The 23,322-nt window shown below is 49.5% G+C and overlaps 1 protein-coding gene across 1 annotated transcript in view; it reads left to right on the top strand.

The window, feature by feature from the left end:
* Positions 1-22,596, top strand: part of LOC118375205 (RNA-binding protein 25-like) — a 54,712-nt gene extending 32,116 nt beyond the window's left edge. Inside the window, 7 exon segments of the mRNA XM_052496171.1 lie at positions 872-945; positions 5,437-5,587; positions 7,271-7,751; positions 15,008-15,312; positions 17,345-17,443; positions 20,751-20,798; positions 21,035-22,596. Of these exon segments, the coding sequence (XP_052352131.1) occupies positions 872-945; positions 5,437-5,587; positions 7,271-7,751; positions 15,008-15,312; positions 17,345-17,443; positions 20,751-20,798; positions 21,035-21,127 (1,251 nt within the window). The 3' untranslated portion in view covers positions 21,128-22,596.
* Positions 22,597-23,322: the final 726 nt, after the last annotated feature.

The following is a 23,322-nucleotide window of genomic DNA, read 5'->3' as shown; positions in this document are numbered from 1 at the left end:
TCAAAATTATATTTTATATTTGAGATTCTTCAAAGTAGCCACCCTTTTGCCTTGATGACAGCTTTGCACACTCTTGGCATTCTCTCAACCAGCTTCACCTGGAATGCTTTTTCAACAGTCTTGAAGGAGTTCCCACATATGCTGAGCACTTGTTGGCTGCTTTTCCTTCACTCTGTCGTCCGACTCATCCCAAACCATCTCATTTGGGTTGAGGCCAGGTGATTGTGGAGGCCAGGTCATCTGATGCAGCACTCCACCACTCTCCTTCTTCAAATAGCCCTTACACAGCCTGGAGGTGTGTCGGGTCATTGTGCTGTTGAAAAACAAATGATAGTCCCACTAAGTCCAAACCAGATGGGATGGAGTATCACTGCAGAATGCTGTGATAGCAATGCTGGATAAGTGTGCCTTGAATTCCAACTAAATCACAGACAGTGTCACCAGCTAAGCACCCCCACACCATAACACCTCCTCCTCCATGCTTCACAGTGGAAAATACACACGCGGAGATCATCCGTTCACCTACTCTGCGTCTCACAAAGACATGGGGGTTGGAACCAAAAATCTCAAATTTGGACTCATTATACCAAAGGACCGATTTTTAGTGCTTTTTTTGGTTACTACATGACTCCATAATTGTTATTTCATAGTTTTGATGCCTTCACTACTATTCTACAATGTAAAAAAAAAAATCCTGGAATGAGTAGGTATTCTATGTACATATAAATACAGAAGACATTTGAACCCAGTCTGGCACGAAGAGAAGATTCATATGGGAGACGAGCCTTTACACAATCTATAATATTAGCCGTTTGAATGTGTCATTTACCTCATAGAAGCTAAATCTATGCAATCATTTGTTCTTCTTCAGACAAAAGAAGGCAAGCGCCTGAAAGAGTTCCTGGAAGATTATGACGATGACAAAGACGACCTGAAATACTACAGGTGAGGACACACCTTTATAACACAGAGATTAACTGAAATACTACAGGTGAGGTCACACCTTTATAACACAGAGATGACCTGATATACTACAGGTGAGGACACACCTTTTATAACACAGAGATGACCTGAAATACTACAGGTGAGGACACACCTTTATAACACAGAGATGACCTGATATACTACAGGTGAGGTCACACCTTTTATAACACAGAGATGACCTGATATACTACAGGTGAGGACACACCTTTTATAACACAGAGATGACCTGATATACTACAGGTGAGGTCACACCTTTATAACACAGAGATGACCTGATATACTACAGGTGAGGACACACCTTTTATAACACAGAGATGACCTGATATACTACAGGTGAGGTCACACCTTTATAACACAGAGATGACCTGATATACTACAGGTGAGGACACACCTTTATAACACAGAGATGACCTGATATACTACAGGTGAGGACACACCTTTATAACACAGAGATGACCTGATATACTACAGGTGAGGACACACCTTTATAACACAGAGATGACCTGATATACTACAGGTGAGGTCACACCTTCTATAACACAGAGATGACCTGATATACTACAGGTGAGGACACACCTTTATAACACAGAGATGACCTGATATACTACAGGTGAGGACACACCTTTTATAACACAGAGATGACCTGATATACTACAGGTGAGGACACACCTTTATAACACAGAGATGACCTGATATACTACAGGTGAGGACACACCTTTATAACACAGAGATGACCTGATATACTACAGGTGAGGTCACACCTTTATAACACATAGATGACCTGAAATACTACAGGTGAGGACACACCTTTATAACACAGAGATGACCTGATATACTACAGGTGAGGTCACACCTTCTATAACACAGAGATGACCTGATATACTACAGGTGAGGACACACCTTTATAACACAGAGATGACCTGATATACTACAGGTGAGGACACACCTTTATAACACAGAGATGACCTGATATACTACAGGTGAGGACACACCTTTATAACACAGAGATGACCTGATATACTACAGGTGAGGTCACACCTTCTATAACACAGAGATGACCTGATATACTACAGGTGAGGACACACCTTTATAACACAGAGATGACCTGATATACTACAGGTGAGGTCACACCTTCTATAACACAGAGATGACCTGATATACTACAGGTGAGGACACACCTTTATAACACAGAGATGACCTGATATACTACAGGTGAGGACACACCTTTATAACACAGAGATGACCTGATATACTACAGGTGAGGACACACCTTTATAACACAGAGATGACCTGATATACTACAGGTGAGGTCACACCTTCTATAACACAGAGATGACCTGATATACTACAGGTGAGGACACACCTTTATAACACAGAGATGACCTGATATACTACAGGTGAGGACACACCTTTTATAACACAGAGATGACCTGATATACTACAGGTGAGGACACACCTTCTATAACACAGAGATGACCTGATATACTACAGGTGAGGACACACCTTTATAACACATAGATGACCTGATATACTACAGGTAAGGACACACCTTTTATAACACAGAGATGACCTGATATACTACAGGTGAGGACACACCTTTTATAACACAGAGATGACCTGAAATACTACAGGTGAGGACACACCTTTTATAACACAGAGATGACCTGAAATACTACAGGTGAGGACACACCTTTATAACACAGAGATGACCTGATATACTACAGGTGAGGACACACCTTTATAACACAGAGATGACCTGAAATACTACAGGTGAGGTCACACCTTTATAACACATAGATGACCTGAAATACTACAGGTGAGGACACACCTTTATAACACAGAGATGACCTGATATACTACAGGTGAGGACACACCTTCTATAACACAGAGATGACCTGATATACTACAGGTGAGGACACACCTTTATAACACAGAGATGACCTGAAATACTACAGGTGAGGACACACCTTTATAACACAGAGATGACCTGATATACTACAGGTGAGGACACACCTTTATAACACAGAGATGACCTGATATACTACAGGTGAGGTCACACCTTCTATAACACAGAGATGACCTGATATACTACAGGTGAGGACACACCTTTATAACACAGAGATGACCTGATATACTACAGGTGAGGACACACCTTTATAACACAGAGATGACCTGATATACTACAGGTGAGGACACACCTTTATAACACAGAGATGACCTGATATACTACAGGTGAGGACACACCTTTATAACACAGAGATGACCTGATATACTACAGGTGAGGACACACCTTTATAACACAGAGATGACCTGATATACTACAGGTGAGGACACACCTTTATAACACAGAGATGACCTGAAATACTACAGGTGAGGACACACCTTTATAACACAGAGATGACCTGAAATACTACAGCTGAGGACACACCTTTATAACACATAGGTGACCTGATATACTACAGGTAAGGACACACCTTTTATAACACAGAGATGACCTGATATACTACAGGTGAGGACACACCTTTATAACACAGAGATGACCTGAAATACTACAGGTGAGGACACACCTTTTATAACACAGAGATGACCTGAAATACTACAGGTGAGGACACACCTTTTATAACACAGAGATGACCTGATATACTACAGGTGAGGACACACCTGTTATAACACAGATGACCTGAAATACTACAGGTGAGGTCACACCTTTATAACACAGAGATGACCTGATATACTACAGGTGAGGACACACCTTTTATAACACAGAGATGACCTGAAATACTACAGGTGAGGTCACACCTTTATAACACAGAGATGACCTGAAATACTACAGTTGAGGACACACCTTTTATAACACAGAGATGACCTGATATACTACAGGTGAGGTCACACCTTTATAACACAGAGATGACCTGATATACTACAGGTGAGGACACACCTTTTATAACACAGAGATGACCTGATATACTACAGGTGAGGACACACCTTTATAACACAGAGATGACCTGATATACTACAGGTGAGGACACACCTTCTATAACACAGAGATGACCTGATATACTACAGGTGAGGACACACCTTTATAACACAGAGATGACCTGATATACTACAGGTGAGGACACACCTTCTATAACACAGAGATGACCTGATATACTACAGGTGAGGACACACCTTTATAACACAGAGATGACCTGATATACTACAGGTGAGGTCACACCTTCTATAACACAGAGATGACCTGATATACTACAGGTGAGGACACACCTTTATAACACATAGATGACCTGATATACTACAGGTGAGGACACACCTTTATAACACAGAGATGACCTGAAATACTACAGGTGAGGACACACCTTTTATAACACAGAGATGACCTGAAATACTACAGGTGAGGACACACCTTTATAACACAGAGATGACCTGAAATACTACAGGTGAGGACACACCTTTATAACACAGAGATGACCTGATATACTACAGGTGAGGACACACCTTTATAACACAGAGATGACCTGAAATACTACAGGTGAGGTCACACCTTTATAACACAGAGATGACCTGATATACTACAGGTGAGGACACACCTTTTATAACACAGAGATGACCTGATATACTACAGGTGAGGTCACACCTTTATAACACAGAGATGACCTGATATACTACAGGTGAGGACACACCTTTTATAACACAGAGATGACCTGAAATACTACAGGTGAGGTCACACCTTTATAACACAGAGATGACCTGAAATACTACAGTTGAGGACACACCTTTTATAACACAGAGATGACCTGATATACTACAGGTGAGGTCACACCTTTTATAACACAGAGATGACCTGATATACTACAGGTGAGGACACACCTTTATAACACAGAGATGACCTGAAATACTACAGTTGAGGACACACCTTTTATAACACAGAGATGACCTGATATACTACAGGTGAGGACACACCTTTTATAACACAATTGTCCTTGTTGGGGACCTAACATTAACCCCTACATTGTTAGCGCAATTGCTAACTAGCGTGTTAAGCGCAATGACTGAAGGTCTAAGCTAACTGCTAGCAGATACCATAGACTTCCAGTCATTGCGCTAACGCTGGTAGGCATTTGGCTCGTGAAAGTAACTCCAACTTCCTTTATGCTGGATGCAGAAATGGTATCCATCAGTTCATCTCTCTCTGAGGAAGTAGATAAAGGGCCTCATCTCTCTGAGGAAGTAGATAAAGGGCCTCATCTCTCTGAGGAAGTAGATAAAGGGCCTCATCTCTCTGAGGAAGTAGATAAAGGGCCTCATCTCTCTCTGAGGAAGTAGATAAAGGGCCTCATCTCTCTCTGAGGAAGTAGATAAAGGGCCTCATCTCTCTCTGGGGAAGTAGGGCCAAAATCCTGAAGTATCCTTTTATGCTGTATGACTGACCGGCCTTCCTCTCTCTCCCTCCAGGGGTAGTGCTTTACAGAAGCGTCTGAGAGACCGTGAGAAGGAGACGGAGCTGGATGATAGAGACAGGAAGAGGGAGAAGGAGGAGCATGATCAGATTAGACAGAGACTGTTAGCTGAGGGACACCCAGACCCTGAGGCCGAGCTGCAGAGGGTATGTCTGGCCGTCTGTCTGGGTCTATTGCTGTCTGTCTGGCCGTCTGTCTGGGTCTATTGCTGTCTGTCTGGCCGTCTGTCTGGCCATCTGTCTGTCTGGCCGGCTGGCTCTATTGCTGTCTGTTCGTTTGGCTGGCTCTATTGCTGTCTGTCTGGCTGGATGGCTTTCTGGCTGGCTCTATTGCTGTCTGTTTGTTCGTCTGGCTGGCTCTATTGCTGTCTGGCTGTTCGTCTGGCTGGCTGGCTGGCTCTATTGCTGTCTGGCTGTTCGTCTGGCTGGCTGGCTCTATTGCTGTCTGGCTGTTCGTCTGGCTGGCTGGCTGGCTCTATTGCTGTCTGTTTGTTCGTCTGGCTGGCTGGCTGGCTCTATTGCTGTCTGTCTGTTCGTCTGGCTGGCTGGCTCTATTGCTGTCTGGCTGTTCGTCTGGCTGGCTGGCTGGCTCTATTGCTGTCTGGCTGTTCGTCTGGCTGGCTGGCTGGCACTATTGCTGTCTGGCTGTTCGTCTGGCTGGCTGTCTGGCTCTATTGCTGGCTGGCTGTTCGTCTGGCTGGCTGGCTGGCTCTATTGCTGTCTGGCTGTTCGTCTGGCTGGCTGGCTGGCTCTATTGCTGTCTGTCTGTTCGTCTGGCTGGCTGGCTGGCTCTATTGCTGTCTGGCTGTTCGTCTGGCTGGCTGGCTCTATTGCTGTCTGGCTGTTCGTCTGGCTGGCTGGCTGGCTCTATTGCTGTCTGTCTGTTCGTCTGGCTGGCTGGCTGGCTCTATTGCTGTCTGTCTGTTCGTCTGGCTGGCTGGCTCTATTGCTGTCTGTCTGTTCATCTGGCTGGCTGGCTGGCTCTATTGCTGTCTGTCTGTTCGTCTGGCTGGCTGGCTCTATTGCTGTCTGTCTGTTTGTCTGGCTGGCTGGCTCTATTGCTGTCTGTCTGTTCGTCTGGCTGGCTGGCTCTATTGCTGTCTGTTTGTTCGTCTGGCTGGCTGGCTCTATTGCTGTCTGTCTGTTCGTCTGGCTGGCTGGCTCTATTGCTGTCTGTCTGTTCGTCTGGCTGGCTGGCTGGCTCTATTGCTGTCTGTCTGTTCGTCTGGCTGGCTGGCTGGCTCTATTGCTGTCTGGCTGTTCGTCTGTCTCGCTGGCTCTATTGCTGTCAGGCTGTTCGTCTGGCTGTCTGGCTCTATTGCTGTCTGGCTGTTCGGCTGGCTGTCTGGCTCTATTGCTGTCTGGCTGTTCGTCTGGCTGGCTGGATGGCTGTTCGTCTGGCTGGCTGGCTCTATTGCTGTCTGGCTGTTCGTCTGGCTGGCTGGCTGGCTCTATTGCTGTCTGGCTGTTCGTCTGTCTGGCTGGCTCTATTGCTGTCTGGCTGTTCGTCTGTCTGGCTGGCTCTATTGCTGTCTGGCTGTTCGTCTGTCTCTATCTGTCAACTCTGTGTTGTTATTGTTCAGGTTGTACCTTCCAGTTTCCAACCGTTTCCTCCCTCCTGAACACAACCCTGCCGTCTGTCAGCTGGCTAACTGGCACATCAACAGACATGAGACATGTGGATCAATGTGCATTGTACCTGTCAAATAGGGACAATGAACATGAATCAACATGAATCAACAATGCACATCTCTTTCATATATTTTTATTTTAGTGTGTTGCCTTTGTTTTGTATAAATGCACTTTAAATACATTTGATTTGAATCCAAGATGGAGGAGGAGGCAGAGCGGAGGAGGCAGCCCCCAGTGAAGCCGGAGGAGGAGGTGCAGCAGGAGAAACCAAACCGAGAGAGGGAGCACCGAGAGAGGGAGCACCGAGAGAGGGAGCACCGAGAGAGGGAGCACCGGGAGAGGGAGCACCGAGAGAGGGACCACCACAGGGACAGGAGAGGAGCAGACAGGCCTCCTCTCCAGCACCTTCAACCCCAATCAGACGATGACTTGGAGGAAGGGGAGGAGCTTGATGATTGTGACCGGGAGGACTCATCAGATGCCAGGCCAAACCCAAACCTGAAGCCCACAATGCGGCCAATAACATCGGCCCCCTCGGTGTCGTCGGGCAGCGGCGGCGCCACACCCAACTCCCCCGGCAACGAGTCTCCCTGCGGCATCATCATCCCTCATGAAAATTCTCCTGAAGCCCGGCCCACTGAAGAACAGCATCCCAAGATTGGCCTCAGCCTCAAACTGGGTGAGTTAAACTAGTTAGAAGAAGATTGGCCTCAAACTGGGTGAGTTAAAACTAGATTGAACTAGTTAGACGAAGATTGGCCTCAGCCTCAAACTGGGTGAGTTAAAACTAGATTGAACTAGTTAGAAGAAGATTGGCCTCAGCCTCAAACTGGGTGAGTTAAAACTAGATTGAACTAGTTAGAAGAAGATTGGCCTCAGCCTCAAACTGGGTGAGTTAAAACTAGATTGAACTAGTTAGAAGAAGATTGGCCTCAGCCTCAAACTGGGTGAGTTAAAACTAGATTGAACTAGTTAGAAGAAGATTGGCCTCAGCCTCAAACTGGTTAAATCGTCATCGTCGTCTCTCAGTCTAACGTGCTGACCACATCGCTCGCAAACTGGGTGAGTTAACCTGACCACACCGCTCGCAAACTGGGTGAGTTAACCTGACCACACCGCTCGCAAACTGGTTGAGTTAACCTGACCACACCGCTCGCAAACTGGGTGAGTTAACCTGACCACACCGCTCGCAAACTGGGTGAGTTAACCTGACCACACCGCTCGCAAACTGGGTGAGTTAACCTGACCACACCGCTCGCAAACTGGGTGAGTTAACCTGACCACACCGCTCGCAAACTGGGTGAGTTAACCTGACCACACCGCTCGCAAACTGGGTGAGTTAACCTGACCACACCGCTCGCAAACTGGGTGAGTTAACCTGACCACACCGCTCGCAAACTGGGTGAGTTAACCTGACCACACCGCTCGCGTAACAAAATATAAGTGCGCATACGTGTTATTTCAATCATTGCACCCACACTGCTGACGTCAACAAGCGTCTGCGTAGCCAGGCGCTAAAATAGAACTTGGTTCTGTTTGTGACGCTCGACGCTCTGCAAGTCCCGCCTCTCCCATCTCCTCATTGGTTTTTAGGAGCATATACCCACGTGGGTGATTGGAAGATGATCTGAGGTCCACACTCGAGTTGGTGGTGGTGGTAATGCACCTTAAAGTTGGTTGCCATCCGCAATATAAAGTCCAAATAAGAAGAAGAAGAAGTAGCCAGAAGGAAGAGAGATTACAAGAAACAAACTCGGTTGACCCTTTTATGTGTGGATTAATTGTCAGAGTAGAGGACCTTGTGCATTTCAGGTAAATTAACAACTCAACGTTTGTATCCCAGGACAAATTAGCTAGCGACTGCAAGCTAGCTAAATAGGACAAGTTAGCTAGCAACAGCAAGCTAGCTAAATAGGACAAATTAGCTAGCAACAGCAAGCTAGCTAAATAGGACAAATTAGCTAGCAAAAGCAAGCTAGCTAAATAGGACAAATTAGCTAGCAAAAGCAAGCTAGCTAAATAGGACAAATAAGCAAGCTAACTAAATAGGACAAATTAGCTAGCAAAAGCAAGCTAGCTAAATAGGACAAATAAGCAAGCTAGCTAAATAGGACAAATTAGCTTGCAAAAGCAAGCTAGCTAAATAGGACAAATAAGCAAGCTAACTAAATAGGACAAATTAGCTAGCAAAAGCAAGCTAGCTAAATAGGACAAATTAGCTAGCAAAAGCAAGCTAGCTAAATAGGACAAATTAGCTAGCAAAAGCAAGCTAGCTAAATAGGACAAATTAGCTAGCAAAAGCAAGCTAGCTAAATAGGACAAATTAGCTAGCAAAAGCAAGCTAGCTAAATAGGACAAATTAGCTTGCAAAAGCAAGCTAACTAGCTACATTTCCATCAATATTTAATGCTTTTCGACCTGTCCCCAAATTAATATAGTTGGTTCAGAGTTGGTTTTGATATTTCAACATGCGTCTGATGGAATACACGCGCGCCCGGTCTAGTCAGTGTGTGACCCTCTAGCTTTGACCCTCAATTCTCTATCACCCACTGTAACCCACCAACCTGTCTCTCTCTCCGTCCCCTCTATAACCTGTCTCTCTCTCCGTCCCCTCTACAACCTCTCTCTCTCTCCGTCCCCTCTACAACCTCTCTCTCTCTCCGTCCCCTCTATAACCTGTCTCTCTCTCCGTCCCCTCTATAACCCGTCTCTCTCTCTCCGTCCCCTCTATAACCCGTCTCTCTCTCTCCGTCCCCTCTATAACCCGTCTCTCTCTCTCCGTCCCCTCTATAACCCGTCTCTCTCTCTCCGTCCCCTCTATAACCCGTCTCTCTCTCTCCGTCCCCTCTATAACCCGTCTCTCTCTCCGTCCCCTCTATAACCCGTCTCTCTCTCTCCGTCCCCTCTATAACCCGTCTCTCTCTCTCCGTCCCCTCTATAACCCGTCTCTCTCTCTCCGTCCCCTCTATAACCCGTCTCTCTCTCTCCGTCCCCTCTATAACCCGTCTCTCTCTCTCCGTCCCCTCTATAACCCGTCTCTCTCTCTCCGTCCCTCTATAACCCGTCTCTCTCTCTCCGTCCCTCTATAACCGTCTCTCTCTCTCCGTCCCCTCTATAACCCGTCTCTCTCTCTCCGTCCCCACTATAACCCGTCTCTCTCTCCGTCCCTCTATAACCCGTCTCTCTCTCCGTCCCCTCTATAACCCGTCTCTCTCTCCGTCCCCTCTATAACCCGTCTCTCTCTCTCTCTCTCTCCGTCCCTCTATAACCCGTCTCTCTCTCTCCGTCCCCTCTATAACCCGTCTCTCTCTCCGTCCCTCTATAACCCGTCTCTTTCTCTCTCTCCGTCCCCTCTATAACCCGTCTCTCTCTCTCTCCGTCCCTCTATAACCCGTCTCTCTCTCTCTCTCTCTGTCCCTCTATAACCCGTCTCTCTCTCTCTCCGTCCCCTCTATAACCCGTCTCTCTCTCTCCGTCCCTCTATAACCCCTCTCTCTCTCTCCGTCCCCTCTATAACCCGTCTCTCTCTCTCTGTCCCCTCTATAACCCTTCTCTCTCTCTGTCCCTCTATAACCTGTCTCTCTCTCTCCGTCCCTCTATAACCTGTCTCTCTCTCCGTCCCTCTATAACCCGTCTCTCTCTCTCCGTCCCCTCTATAACCTGTCTCTCTCTCTCCGTCCCTCTATAACCTGTCTCTCTCTGTCCCCTCTATAACCCGTCTCTCTCTCTCCGTCCCCTCTATAACCTGTCTCTCTCTCTCCGTCCCTCTATAACCCGTCTCTCTCTCCGTCCCCTCTATAACCCATCTCTCTCTCTCCGTCCCTCTATAACCTGTCTCTCCGTCCCCTCTATAACCTGTCTCTCTCTCTCCGTCCCCTCTATAACCCGTCTCTCTCTCCGTCCCTCTATAACCCGTCTCTCTCTCTCCGTCCCCTCTATAACCCGTCTCTCTCTCTCCGTCCCCTCTATAACCCCCGTCTCTCTCTCTCCGTCCCCTCTATAACCCTCTCTCTCTCCGTCCCCTCTATAACACGTCTCTCTCTCTCCGTCCCCTCTATAACCCGTCTCTCTCTCCGTCCCCACTATAACCCGTCTCTCTCTCTCCGTCCCCTCTATAACCCGTCTCTCTCTCCAACCCGTCTCTCTCTCTCTCCGTCCCCTCTATAACCCGTCTCTCTCTCTCTCTCCGTCCCCTCTATAACCCGTCTCTCTCTCTCCGTCCCCTCTATAACCCGTCTCTCTCTCCGTCCCCTCTATAACCCGTCTCTTTCTCTCTCTCCGTCCCCTCTATAACCCGTCTCTCTCTCTCTCCGTCCCCTCTATAACCCGTCTCTCTCTCTCTCTCTGTCCCCTCTATAACCCGTCTCTCTCTCTCTCCGTCCCCTCTATAACCCGTCTCTCTCTCTCTCCGTCCCCTCTATAACCCGTCTCTCTCTCTCTCCGTCCCCTCTATAACCCGTCTCTCTCTCTCTCCGTCCCCTCTATAACCCGTCTCTCTCTCTCTCCGTCCCCTCTATAACCCGTCTCTCTCTCTCCGTCCCCTCTATAACCCGTCTCTCTCTCTCTGTCCCCTCTATAACCCTTCTCTCTCTCTGTCCCCTCTATAACCTGTCTCTCTCTCCGTCCCCTCTATAACCTGTCTCTCTCTCCGTCCCCTCTATAACCCGTCTCTCTCTCTCCGTCCCCTCTATAACCTGTCTCTCTCTGTCCCCTCTATAACCCGTCTCTCTCTCTCCGTCCCCTCTATAACCTGTCTCTCTCTCCGTCCCCTCTATAACCCGTCTCTCTCTCCGTCCCCTCTATAACCCGTCTCTCTCTCTCCGTCCCCTCTATAACCTGTCTCTCCGTCCCCTCTATAACCTGTCTCTCTCTCTCCGTCCCCTCTATAACCCGTCTCTCTCTCTCCGTCCCCTCTATAACCCGTCTCTCTCTCTCCGTCCCCACTATAACCCGTCTCTCTCTCCGTCCCCTCTCTAACCCGTCTCTCTCTCCGTCCCCTCTATAACCCGTCTCTCTCTCCGTCCCCTCTATAACCCGTCTCTCTCTCCGTCCCCTCTATAACCCGTCTCTCTCTCTCTCTCCGTCCCCTCTATAACCCTCCTCTCTCTCTCTCTCCGTCCCCTCTATAACCATCTCTCTCTCTCTCTCCGTCCCTCTATAACCCGTCTCTCCCCCTATCCCCTCTATAACCCGTCTCTCTCTCCGTCCCTCTATAACCCGTCTCTCTCTCCGTCCCCTCTATAACCCGTCTCTCTCTCCGTCCCTCTATAACCCGTCTCTCTCTCCGTCCCTCTATAACCCGTCTCTCTCTCCGTCCCCTCTATAACCCGTCTCTTTCTCTCTCTCCGTCCCCTCTATAACCCGTCTCTCTCTCTCTCTCTCTCTCTCTCTCTCCGTCCCCTCTATAACCCGTCTCTCTCTCCGTCCCTCTATAACCCTTCTCTCTCTCCGTCCCCTCTATAACCCGTCTCTTTCTCTCTCTCCGTCCCCTCTATAAACCCCTCTCTCTCTCCGTCCCTCTATAACCCGTCTCTCTCTCTCTCCGTCCCCTCTATAACCCATCTCTCTCTCTCTCTCTCTCTCTCTCTCCGTCCCCTCTATAACCCGTCTCTCCCCTATCCCTCTATAACCCGTCTCTCTCTCCGTCCCCTCTATAACCCGTCTCTCTCCGTCCCCTCTATAACCCGTCTCTCTCTCCGTCCCCTCTATAACCCGTCTCTCTCTCCGTCCCCTCTATAACCCGTCTCTTTCTCTCTCTCCCCCTCTATACCCCGTCTCTCTCTCCGTCCCCTCTATAACCCGTCTCTCTCTCTCTCCGTCCCCTCTATAACCCCTCTCTCTCTCTCTCTCTCTCTCTCTCTCCGTCCCCTCTATAACCCGTCTCTCCCCCTATCCCCTCTATAACCCGTCTCTCTCTCCGTCCCCTCTATAACCCGTCTCTCTCTCCGTCCCTCTATAACCCGTCTCTCTCTCTCCGTCCCCTCTATAACCCGTCTCTTTCTCTCTCCGTCCCCTCTATAAACCCGTCTCTCTCTCCGTCCCTCTATAACCCGTCTCTCTCTCTCTCCGTCCCTCTATAACCCATCTCTCTCTCTCTCTCTCTCTCTCTCTCCGTCCCTCTATAACCCCGTCTCTCCCCTATCCCTCTATAACCCGTCTCTCTCTCCGTCCCCTCTATAACCCGTCTCTCTCTCCGTCCCCTCTATAACCCGTCTCTCTCTCCGTCCCTCTATAACCCGTCTCTCTCTCCGTCCCTCTATAACCCGTCTCTTTCTCTCTCTCCGTCCCTCTATAATAACCCGTCCCCTCTCTCTCTCTCTCTCTCTCTCTCTCTCCGTCCCTCTATAACCCGTCTCTCTCTCTCTCCGTCCCTCTATAACCCTCTCTCTCTCTCTCTCTGTCCCCTCTATAACCCGTCTCTCTCTCTCTCTCCGTCCCCTCTATAACCCGTCTCTCTCTCTCTCCGTCCCTCTATAACCCGTCTCTCTCTCTCTCCGTCCCTCTATAACCCGTCTCTCTCTCCGTCCCTCTATAACCCGTCTCTCTCTCTCGTCCCCTCTATAACCTGTCTCTCTCTCTCTGTCCCCTCTATAACCCGTCTCTCTCTCCGTCCCCTCTATAACCCGTCTCTCTCTCCGTCCCCTCTATAACCCGTCTCTTTCTCTCTCTCCGTCCCCTCTATAAACCCGTCTCTCTCTCCGTCCCCTCTATAACCCGTCTCTCTCTCTCTCTCCGTCCCCTCTATAACCCATCTCTCTCTCTCTCTCTCTCCGTCCCCTCTATAACCCGTCTCTCCCCCTATCCCCTCTATAACCCGTCTCTCTCTCCGTCCCCTCTATAACCCGTCTCTCTCTCCGTCCCCTCTATAACCCGTCTCTCTCTCCGTCCCCTCTATAACCCGTCTCTCTCTCCGTCCCCTCTATAACCCGTCTCTCTCTCCGTCCCCTCTATAACCCGTCTCTTTCTCTCTCTCCGTCCCCTCTATAACCCGTCTCTCTCTCTCTCTCTCTCTCTCCGTCCCCTCTATAACCCGTCTCTCTCTCTCTCCGTCCCTCTATAACCCGTCTCTCTCTCTCTCTCTCTGTCCCTCTATAACCTGTCTCTCTCTCTCCGTCCCCTCTATAACCCGTCTCTCTCTCTCTCCGTCCCTCTATAACCCGTCTCTCTCTCTCTCCGTCCCCTCTATAACCCGTCTCTCTCTCTCTCCGTCCCCTCTATAACCCGTCTCTCTCTCTCTCCGTCCCTCTATAACCCGTCTCTCTCTCTCGTCCGTCCCTCTATAACCCGTCTCTCTCTCTCCGTCCCCTCTATAACCTGTCTCTCTCTCTCCGTCCCCTCTATAACCTGTCTCTCTCTGTCCCCTCTATAACCCTTCTCTCTCTCTGTCCCCTCTATAACCTGTCTCTCTCTCTCCATCCCCTCTATAACCCATCTCTCTCTCCGTCCCCTCTATAACCCGTCTCTCTCTCTCCGTCCCCTCTATAACCTGTCTCTCTCTGTCCCCTCTATAACCTGTCTCTCTCTGTCCCCTCTATAACCTGTCTCTCTCTCTCTGTCCCCTCTATAACCTGTCTCTCTCTCCGTCCCCTCTATAACCCGTCTCTCTCTCTCCGTCCCCTCTATAACCTGTCTCTCTCTGTCCCCTCTAACCTGTCTCTCTCTCCGTCCCCTCTATAACCCGTCTCTCTCTCCGTCCCCTCTATAACCCGTCTCTCTCTCTCCGTCCACTCTATAACCTGTCTCTCTCTGTCCCCTCTATAACCTGTCTCTCTCTCTCTGTCCCCTCTATAACATCTCTCTCTCTCTGTCCCCTCTATAACCTGTCTCTCTCTCTCTGTCCCCTCTATAACCTGTCTCTCTCTCTCTCTCTGTCCCCTCTATAACCTGTCTCTCTCTCCGTCCCCTCTATAACCCGTCTCTCCCCCCCGTCTCCAGGCGCCAGCCCCAACCATCAGATCCACACTGGGAGTAAACGTAAGAAGCTGGCCAACGTCGACAGCGTCTTCAACAAGTTCGGCGAGGAGGAGGCGGACGAGGCGCCTCGTAAACGTAAGCTGGTTCCACTGGACTACGGCGAGGATGATAAGAGCTTGGGTCTGGACGGGGCAGAGGTACCTGGAGGGAAAGGAGGGCAAAACACAGAGGAGAAACGAAAACACATCAGGAGTCTCATTGAGAAGATCCCTACGGCCAGACCGGATCTGTTCAACTACCCTCTGGACTGGACTGCAGTGGACTCGGTAAGGAGGAGGAGGGGTTGTGGAGGAGGGGGGGAGGAGGAGGAGGGGTTGTGGAGGAGGGGGAGGAGGAGGGGGGATTTTTAAAAATGTAACCTTTTATTTAACTAGACAAGTCAGTTAAAGAACAAGTTCTTATTTTCAATGACGGCCTAAGAACAGCGGGGTTAACTGCGTTGTTCAGGAGCAGAACGACAGATTTGTACCTTGTCAGCTCGGGGATTTGAACTTGCAGCCTTTCGGTTACTAGTCCAACGCTCTAACCACTAGGCTACCCTGATGATGATGATGATGATGATGAGGCTGGTCGGCCCCTAGAGCTCTGGTGTGGGTCAGTTGGTAATAACGTGACGATTGCAGCGTTAAGGAGTGGTTCAAACATCCCGTAGGACACGATCTGGGGTAGCGATGGGACACGGTCTGGGGTAGCGATGGGACACGGTCTGGGGTAGCGATGGGACACGGTCTGGGGTAGCGATGGGACACGGTCTGGGGTAGCGATGGGACACGGTCTGGGGTAGCGATGGGACACGGTCTGGGGTAGCGATGGGACACGGTCTGGGGTAGCGATGGGACACGGTCTGGGGTAGCGATGGGACACGGTCTGGGGTAGCGATGGGACACGGTCTAGGGTAGCGATGGGACACGGTCTGGGGTAGCGATGGGACACGGTCTGGGGTAGCGATGGGACACGGTCTGGGGTAGCGATGGGACACGGTCTGGGGTAGCGATGGGACACGGTCTGGGGTAGCGATGGGACACGGTCTGGGGTAGGGATCGGACACGGTCTGGGGTAGCGATGGGACACGGTCTGGGGTAGCGATGGGACACGGTCTGGGGTAGCGATGGGACACGGTCTGGGGTAGCGATGGGACACGGTCTGGGGTAGCGATGGGACACGGTCTGGGGTAGCGATGGGACACGGTCTGGGGTAGCGATGGGACACGGTCTGGGGTAGCGATGGGACACGGTCTGGGGTATGGATGGGACACGGTCATCAGGACACGGTCTGGGGTAGCGATGGGACACGGTCTGGGGTAGCGATGGGACACGGTCTGGGGTAGCGATGGGACACGGTCTGGGGTAGCGTGGGACACGGTCTGGGGTAGCGATGGGACACGTCTGGGGTAGCGATGGGACACGGTCTGGGGTAGCGTGGGACACGGTCTGGGGTAGCGATGGGACACGGTCTAGGGTAGCGATGGGACACGGTCTGGGGTAGCTTTTGGGACACGGTCTGGGGTAGCGATGGGACACGGTCTGGGGTAGCGATGGGACACGGTCTGGGGTAGCGATGGGACACGGTCTGGGGTAGCGATGGGACACGGTCTGGGGTAGCGATGGGACACGGTCTGGGGTAGGGATCGGACACGGTCTGGGGTAGGGATCGGACACGGTCTGGGGTAGCGATGGGACACGGTCAATGGGACACGGTCTGGGGTAGCGATGGGACACGGTCTGGGGTAGCATGGGACACGGTCTGGGGTAGCGATGGGACACGGTCTGGGGTAGCATGGGACACGGTCTGGGGTAGCGATGGGACACGGTCTGGGGTTGCGATGGGACACGGTCTGGGTAGCGTGGGACACGGTCTGGGGTAGCGATGGGACACGGTCTGGGGTAGCGATGGGACACGGTCTGGGGTAGCGATGGGACACGGTCTGGGGTAGCGATGGGACACGGTCTAGGGTAGCGATGGGACACGGTCTAGGGTAGCGATGGGACACGGTCTGGGGTAGCGATGGGACACGGTCTGGGGTAGCGATGGGACACGGTCTGGGGTAGCGATGGGACACGGTCTGGGGTAGCGATGGGACACGGTCTGGGGTAGCGATGGGACACGGTCTGGGGTAGCGATGGGACACGTCGGGTTCACACACACTAACAAGTCCCAAGGGTCCTGGTTTCTCTGTGGATAACCTAATCTACTCTTGACATATTTGGTCAACTGGAAATTGGAAAGCGATGTGGGAAGAACTAGTAATTCTCTGTAAATCACCGGATGTCTGTAAACCTCTTGTCCTTCCCGTCTCAGACTCTGATGGAGCGTCGCATCAGGCCCTGGATCAACAAGAAGATTATAGAGTACATCGGAGAGGAGGAAGCTACGCTAGTGGACTTTGTCTGTTCGAAGGTGAGTCGGTAACTGATTTGAGTGGGATTTGTCTGAGGAAGGATGACATTGGTTTCCTTACCTTTTGTAAGAAGTTTATAGACGAAGGTATGACTGCAACCCAATGCGTTCGTTTAGTTTACCTGGTCACTGTTTCAAACACGTATGGTTTTTTGGGGGGTGGGAGGGGGCATTTATGGCACAAATCCAATACCACTGAGTGTATGGAGTGTTATGGTCCTTCTGTAGCTCAGTTGGTAGAGCATGGCGCTTGTAACGCCAGGGTAGTGGGTTCGATTCCCGGGACCACCCATACGTAGAATGTATGCACACATGACTGTAAGTCGCTTTGGATAAAAGCGTCAGCTAAATGGCATATATTATTATATTATTATTATTATTATTAGTGTACAAAACATTAGGAACACCTTACGTCGGGGGCATGGAGTCTACAACGTGGCGAAAGCGTTCCACAGAAATGCTGGCCCATGTTGACCGGATGTTCTTTGAGTGGTTGATCATTCTTGATACACAGAGCTGAGGTTGAGACACGGAGCCAGGATCCGCCATGTCAACATCACGCTGCGCAGCAGAAGTTAAAATCGGGTTTCATCAAATTGTCAGCAACCACAAGATAAATCTCGGTCTTTTCTGGACTCTTCCTCCAACTCTTCCTCTGCTTTCTCGTCCAATCTTCACACCTTTCCACCCCTTTCCTTCCCCTTGTCTTCGCTTCGTGCCATCGTTTCTCCTACAATCCTCGAACATGCACAGCCGACAAGTGCTTCAAATCGGTGAAACTGGAAAATAACTGTTGAGGGTGGAAAAACCCAGCAGCGTTGCAGTTCTTGTCACAAACCGGTGCGCCCTGGTACCTACTAACATACTCAGTTCAAAGTCACACATTTTTTGTCTTGTCCATTCACCCTCTGAATGGCACACGAACACAACCCATGTCTCAATTTGTCTCAAGGCTTAAAAATCCTTCTTTAACCACCTGTCTCCTCCCCTTCATCTACATGTCTCCTCCCCTTCATCTACATGTCTCCTCCCCTTCATCTACACTGATTGAAGTGGATTTAACAAGTGACATCAGTAGGGGATCATAGCTTTCACCAGGCCCTCCACCCAAGGCCACGCCATAACTCCTCCCCTTCATCTACATGTCTCCTCCCCTTCATCTACATGTCTCCTCCCCTTCATCTACACTGATTGAAGTGGATTTAACAGGTGACATCAATAAGGGATCATATCTTTCACCTGGATTCACCTGGTCAGTCTGTGTCATGGAAAGAGCATGTTCCTAATATTTTGTACACTCAGTGTATGTTTGTCAATTGTACCAATATGTCATTTTGGGGGGTGAACTACTCCTTTACCTTAAAGCTTGCCATTATAATGCATTGTAAGACGTGTCATGAGCATGTAACTATGTTTCCACTGTAGTCTCTATTCTTCACATTGTCCACGGGGGTAGCGATGGGACACGGTCTGGGGTAGCGATGGGATACGGTCTGGGGTAGCGATGGGACACGGTCTGGGGTAGCGATGGGACACGGTCTGGGGTAGCGATGGGACACGGTCTGGGGTAGCGATGGGACACGGTCTGGGGTAGCGATGGGACACGGTCTGGGGTAGCGATGGGACACGGTCTGGGGTAGCGATGGGACACGGTCTGGGGTAGCGATGGGACACGGTCTGGGGTAGCGATGGGACACGGTCTGGGGTAGCGATGGGACACGGTCTGGGGTAGCGATGGGACACGGTCTGGGGTAGCGATGGGACACGGTCTGGGGTAGCGATGGGACACGGTCTGGGGTAGCGATGGGACACGGTCTGGGGTAGCGATGGGACACGGTCTGGGGTAGCGATGGGACACGGTCTGGGGTAGCGATGGGACACGGTCTGGGGTAGCGATGGGACACGGTCTGGGGGGGGTAGCGATGGGACACGGTCTGGGGGGGGTAGCGATGGGACACGGTCGGGGTAGCGATGGGACACGGTCTGGGGTAGCGATGGGACACGGTCTGGGGTAGCGATGGGACACGGTCTGGGGTAGCGATGGGACACGGTCGGGGGTAGCGATGGGACACGGTCGGGGGTAGCGATGGGACACGGTCTGGGGTAGCGATGGGACACAGTCTGGGGTAGCGATGGGACACTGGGGCAGCGATGGGAAACGGTCTGGGGTAGGGATGGGACACTGGGGTAGCGATGGGACACGGTCTGGGGTAGCGATGGGACACGGTCTGGGGTAGCGATGGGACACGGTCTGGGGTAGCGATGGGACACGGTCTGGGGTAGCGATGGGACACGGTCTGGGGTAGCGATGGGACACGGTCTGGGGTAGCGATGGGACACGGTCTGGGGGGGGTAGCGATGGGACACGGTCTGGTGTAGCGATGGGTCACGGTCTGGGGTAGCGATGGGACACGGTCTGGGGTAGCGATGGGACACGGTCTGGGGTAGCGATGGGACACGGGGGTAGCGATGGGACACTGGGGCAGCGATGGGACACTGGGGCAGCGATGGGACACGGTCTGGGGTAGCGATGGGACACTGGGGTAGCGATGGGACACGGTCTGGGGTAGCGATGGGACACGGTCTGGGGTAGCGATGGGACACGGTCTGGGGTAGCGATGGGACACGGTCTGGGGTAGCGATGGGACACGGTCTGGGGTAGCGATGGGATACGGTCTGAGGTAGCGATGGGACACGGTCTGGGGTAGCGATGGGATACGGTCTGGGGTAGCGATGGGATACGGTCTGAGGTAGCGATGGGACACAGAGGAGGTATTGAGGACCCATTGTCCCTCGGTGCAACGTATTCCCAGAAACAGTCAAAAGGTATTGGGGACCCATTGTCTCTCGGTGCAACGTATTCCCAGAAACAGTCAAAAGGTATTGAGGACCCATTGTCTCTCGGTGCAACGTATTCCCAGAAACAGTCAAAAGGTATTGGGGACCCATTGTCTCTCGGTGCAACGTATTCCCAGAAACAGTCAAAAGGTATTGAGGACCCATTGTCTCTCGGTGCAACGTATTCCCAGAAACAGTCAAAAGGTATTGAGGACCTATTGTCTCTCGGTGCAACGTATTCCCAGAAACAGTCAAAAGGTATTGAGGACCCATTGTCTCTCGGTGCAACGTATTCCCAGAAACAGTCAAAAGGTATTGAGGACCTATTGTCTCTCGGGGCAACGTATTCCCAGAAACAGTCAAAAGGTATTGGGGACCCATTGTCTCTGGCTGTGACGTATTCCCTGCAGTAGGCTTTGTGAGTGTTGTTGTCTTCCACTGTGTTTTTACCAGCTTCTTGTCTCCTCAGGTGATGTCTCACGGCACACCGCAGGGGATCTTGGATGATGTTGCCATGGTGAGTTAAATAATAGATCATGATTTTTTTTTTAAAACGTGGTCATAGAAAAACAATCTTATCGGCTTAACCAGTTTACCGTTTAATATGTTATTAGATGTAAGCCAACATTTGAGTTCGTTCTAGATCTAAGTTTGTTCTCGTCAACAGTGCAGTAGGCACAGACAGACCTAACAGGTGTTAGAACGTGTGTTATTAAGAGAGGACACCCACTGACTGATGTATTGTACCTGCAGGTTCTGGACGAAGAGGCCGAGGTGTTCATAGTTAAAATGTGGAGGTTGTTGATCTACGAAACGGAGGCCAAGAAGATTGGTCTGGGGAAATGAAGACTAGTACTACTTTCTAGTACTACTACAGTACTACTTTCTAGTACTACTACAGTATCACTGTTGTGAGGGACAGTTTTTTTTTTTCTTCTTTTTCTCCGGCTTCAAGTCTCTTTATTTCTCTTGACTGATCACACGGACACCTCTCACTCACTAGGGTGTTGAGACTATGAGCATGGGCCTATTACCAGTCCTCTCCCCCCCAAAAAAAGATCTCTTTTAAATGAGTATAAACTTCCCTGAGTCAATACATGTTAGAAGCACCTTTTTGCGGTGATATACAGCTATGTCTTTCTAGGTAAGTCTCTTAATAAGAGCTTTTCACACCTCGATTGTACAATATTTTTGCCGTTTATTCTTTTATTTTTTTTAATCTTCAAACTCTGTCACGTTGATTGTTGATCATTGCTAGACAACCATTTTCAAGTCTTGCCATAGATGTTCACAGCAATTTTAAGTCAAAACTGTAACTAGGCCACTCAGGAACATTCAATGTCGTCTTGGTAAGCAACTCCAGTGTAGATTTGGCCTTGTGTTTTAGGTTATTGTCTTTGCTGAAAGGTGAATTTGTTTCCCAGTGTCTGTTGGAAAGCAGACCGAACCAGGATTTCCTCTAGGATTTTGTCTGTGCTTAGCTCCAGTCCGCTTCTTTTTATCCTAAAAAAAACTCCCACATTGAGTACCACTCTTCATATTCTCAAGCATGGCAGTGCCTGCATCATGTTATTTGTATGCTTGTCATTGGCTGTGTTGGATTTGCCCCAAGCATAACACTTTGTAGTCAGGACAAAAAAGTAAATTTTTTTGCAGTCTTACTTAAGTGCCTTGTTGCAAACAGGATGCGTGTAAGGGAATATTTTTTATTCTGTACAGGCTTCCTTCTTTTCACTCTTGTCATTTAGGTTAGTAATTGTGGAAAAACTACAATGTTGTTGATCCATCCTCAGTTCTCTCCTTATAACAGCCATTAAACTCTGTAAACTGTTTTAAAGTCACCATTGACCTCCATGGTGAAATCCCTGACAGGTTTCCTTCCTCTCCGGCAACTGAGTTAAGAAGGACGCCTGTATCTTTGTAGTGACTGGGTGTATTGATACACCATCCAAAGCCTAAATTAATAACTTCATCATCGCTCAAAGGGATCTTCAATGTCTGCTGTTTTTATTTTCTACACATCGGTTGAAAAACCTCCCTTTGTGGTTAAATCTTTGCTTGTAAATTCACTACTCGATTGAGGGACCTTACAGATAATTGTGTGTGGGGGATACAGAGTTGAGGTAGCCATTAATTTTTTTTTTTTTTAAATGTAAACAATTTTATTGAACACGGAATTAGTCCATGCAAATTATTGTGTTTTTTTTTTGTACTTATTTAGGCTTGCCATAACAAAGAGGTTGAAGACGTGTTGATTCAAGACAACTTTAAATTCATTAATAAAAAACAAAATATTTTTTTTTTTTTTAAATTCACTTTGACATGATGGGATATTGTATGTAGATCAATGGCACAAAATCTCAGTTGAATCCATTTTAAATTAAGGCTGTAAACACAACAAATTGTGGGGGGGATCAAGGTGTGAATACTTTCTGAAGGCTCTTTACTGTCTGCTGGAGGATTTGCTCTATCTAATGATAAAAATGAAAGAAGCTTTTAAAAAATATATATATATAAATTTTCATTACATTTAAAAAATATATATATTTTAAGATTTGAACATGTGGAAATGTGATGTCACAACTGGATGCAATTATTTTGTTTTTCTGTTTTCCGCTAAGGATAGTAGGAGTGAGAGAGGATCGTTTTGGGGGGAGAGGGTAGTTTCAGGAGTGAGAGAGGATCGTTTTGGGGGGAGAGGGTAGTTTCAGGAGTGAGAGAGGATTGTTTTGGGGGAGAGGGTAGTTTCAGGAGTGAGAGAGGATCGTTTTGGGGGGAGAGGGTAGTTTCAGGAGTGAGAGAGGATCATTTTGGGGGAGAGGGTAGTTTCAGGAGTGAGAGAGGATCGTTTTGGGGGAGAGGGTAGTTTCAGGGGAGAGAGGATTGTTTTGGGGGGTAGTAGTTTCAGGAGTGAGAGAGGATCGTTTTGGGGGAGAGGGTAGTTTCAGGAGTGAGAGAGGATTGTTTTGGGGGAGAGGATTTTGGGGGAGAGGGTAGTTTCAGGGGGGAGAGGATCATTTTGGGGGAGAGGGTAGTTTCAG

Source organism: Oncorhynchus keta, chromosome 35 (assembly GCF_023373465.1).
Source record: "Oncorhynchus keta strain PuntledgeMale-10-30-2019 chromosome 35, Oket_V2, whole genome shotgun sequence".
Taxonomy (NCBI): domain Eukaryota; kingdom Metazoa; phylum Chordata; class Actinopteri; order Salmoniformes; family Salmonidae; genus Oncorhynchus; species Oncorhynchus keta.
Note: the sequence above shows the minus strand (reverse complement) of the source record. Positions and strands in the feature narration are given on the sequence as shown.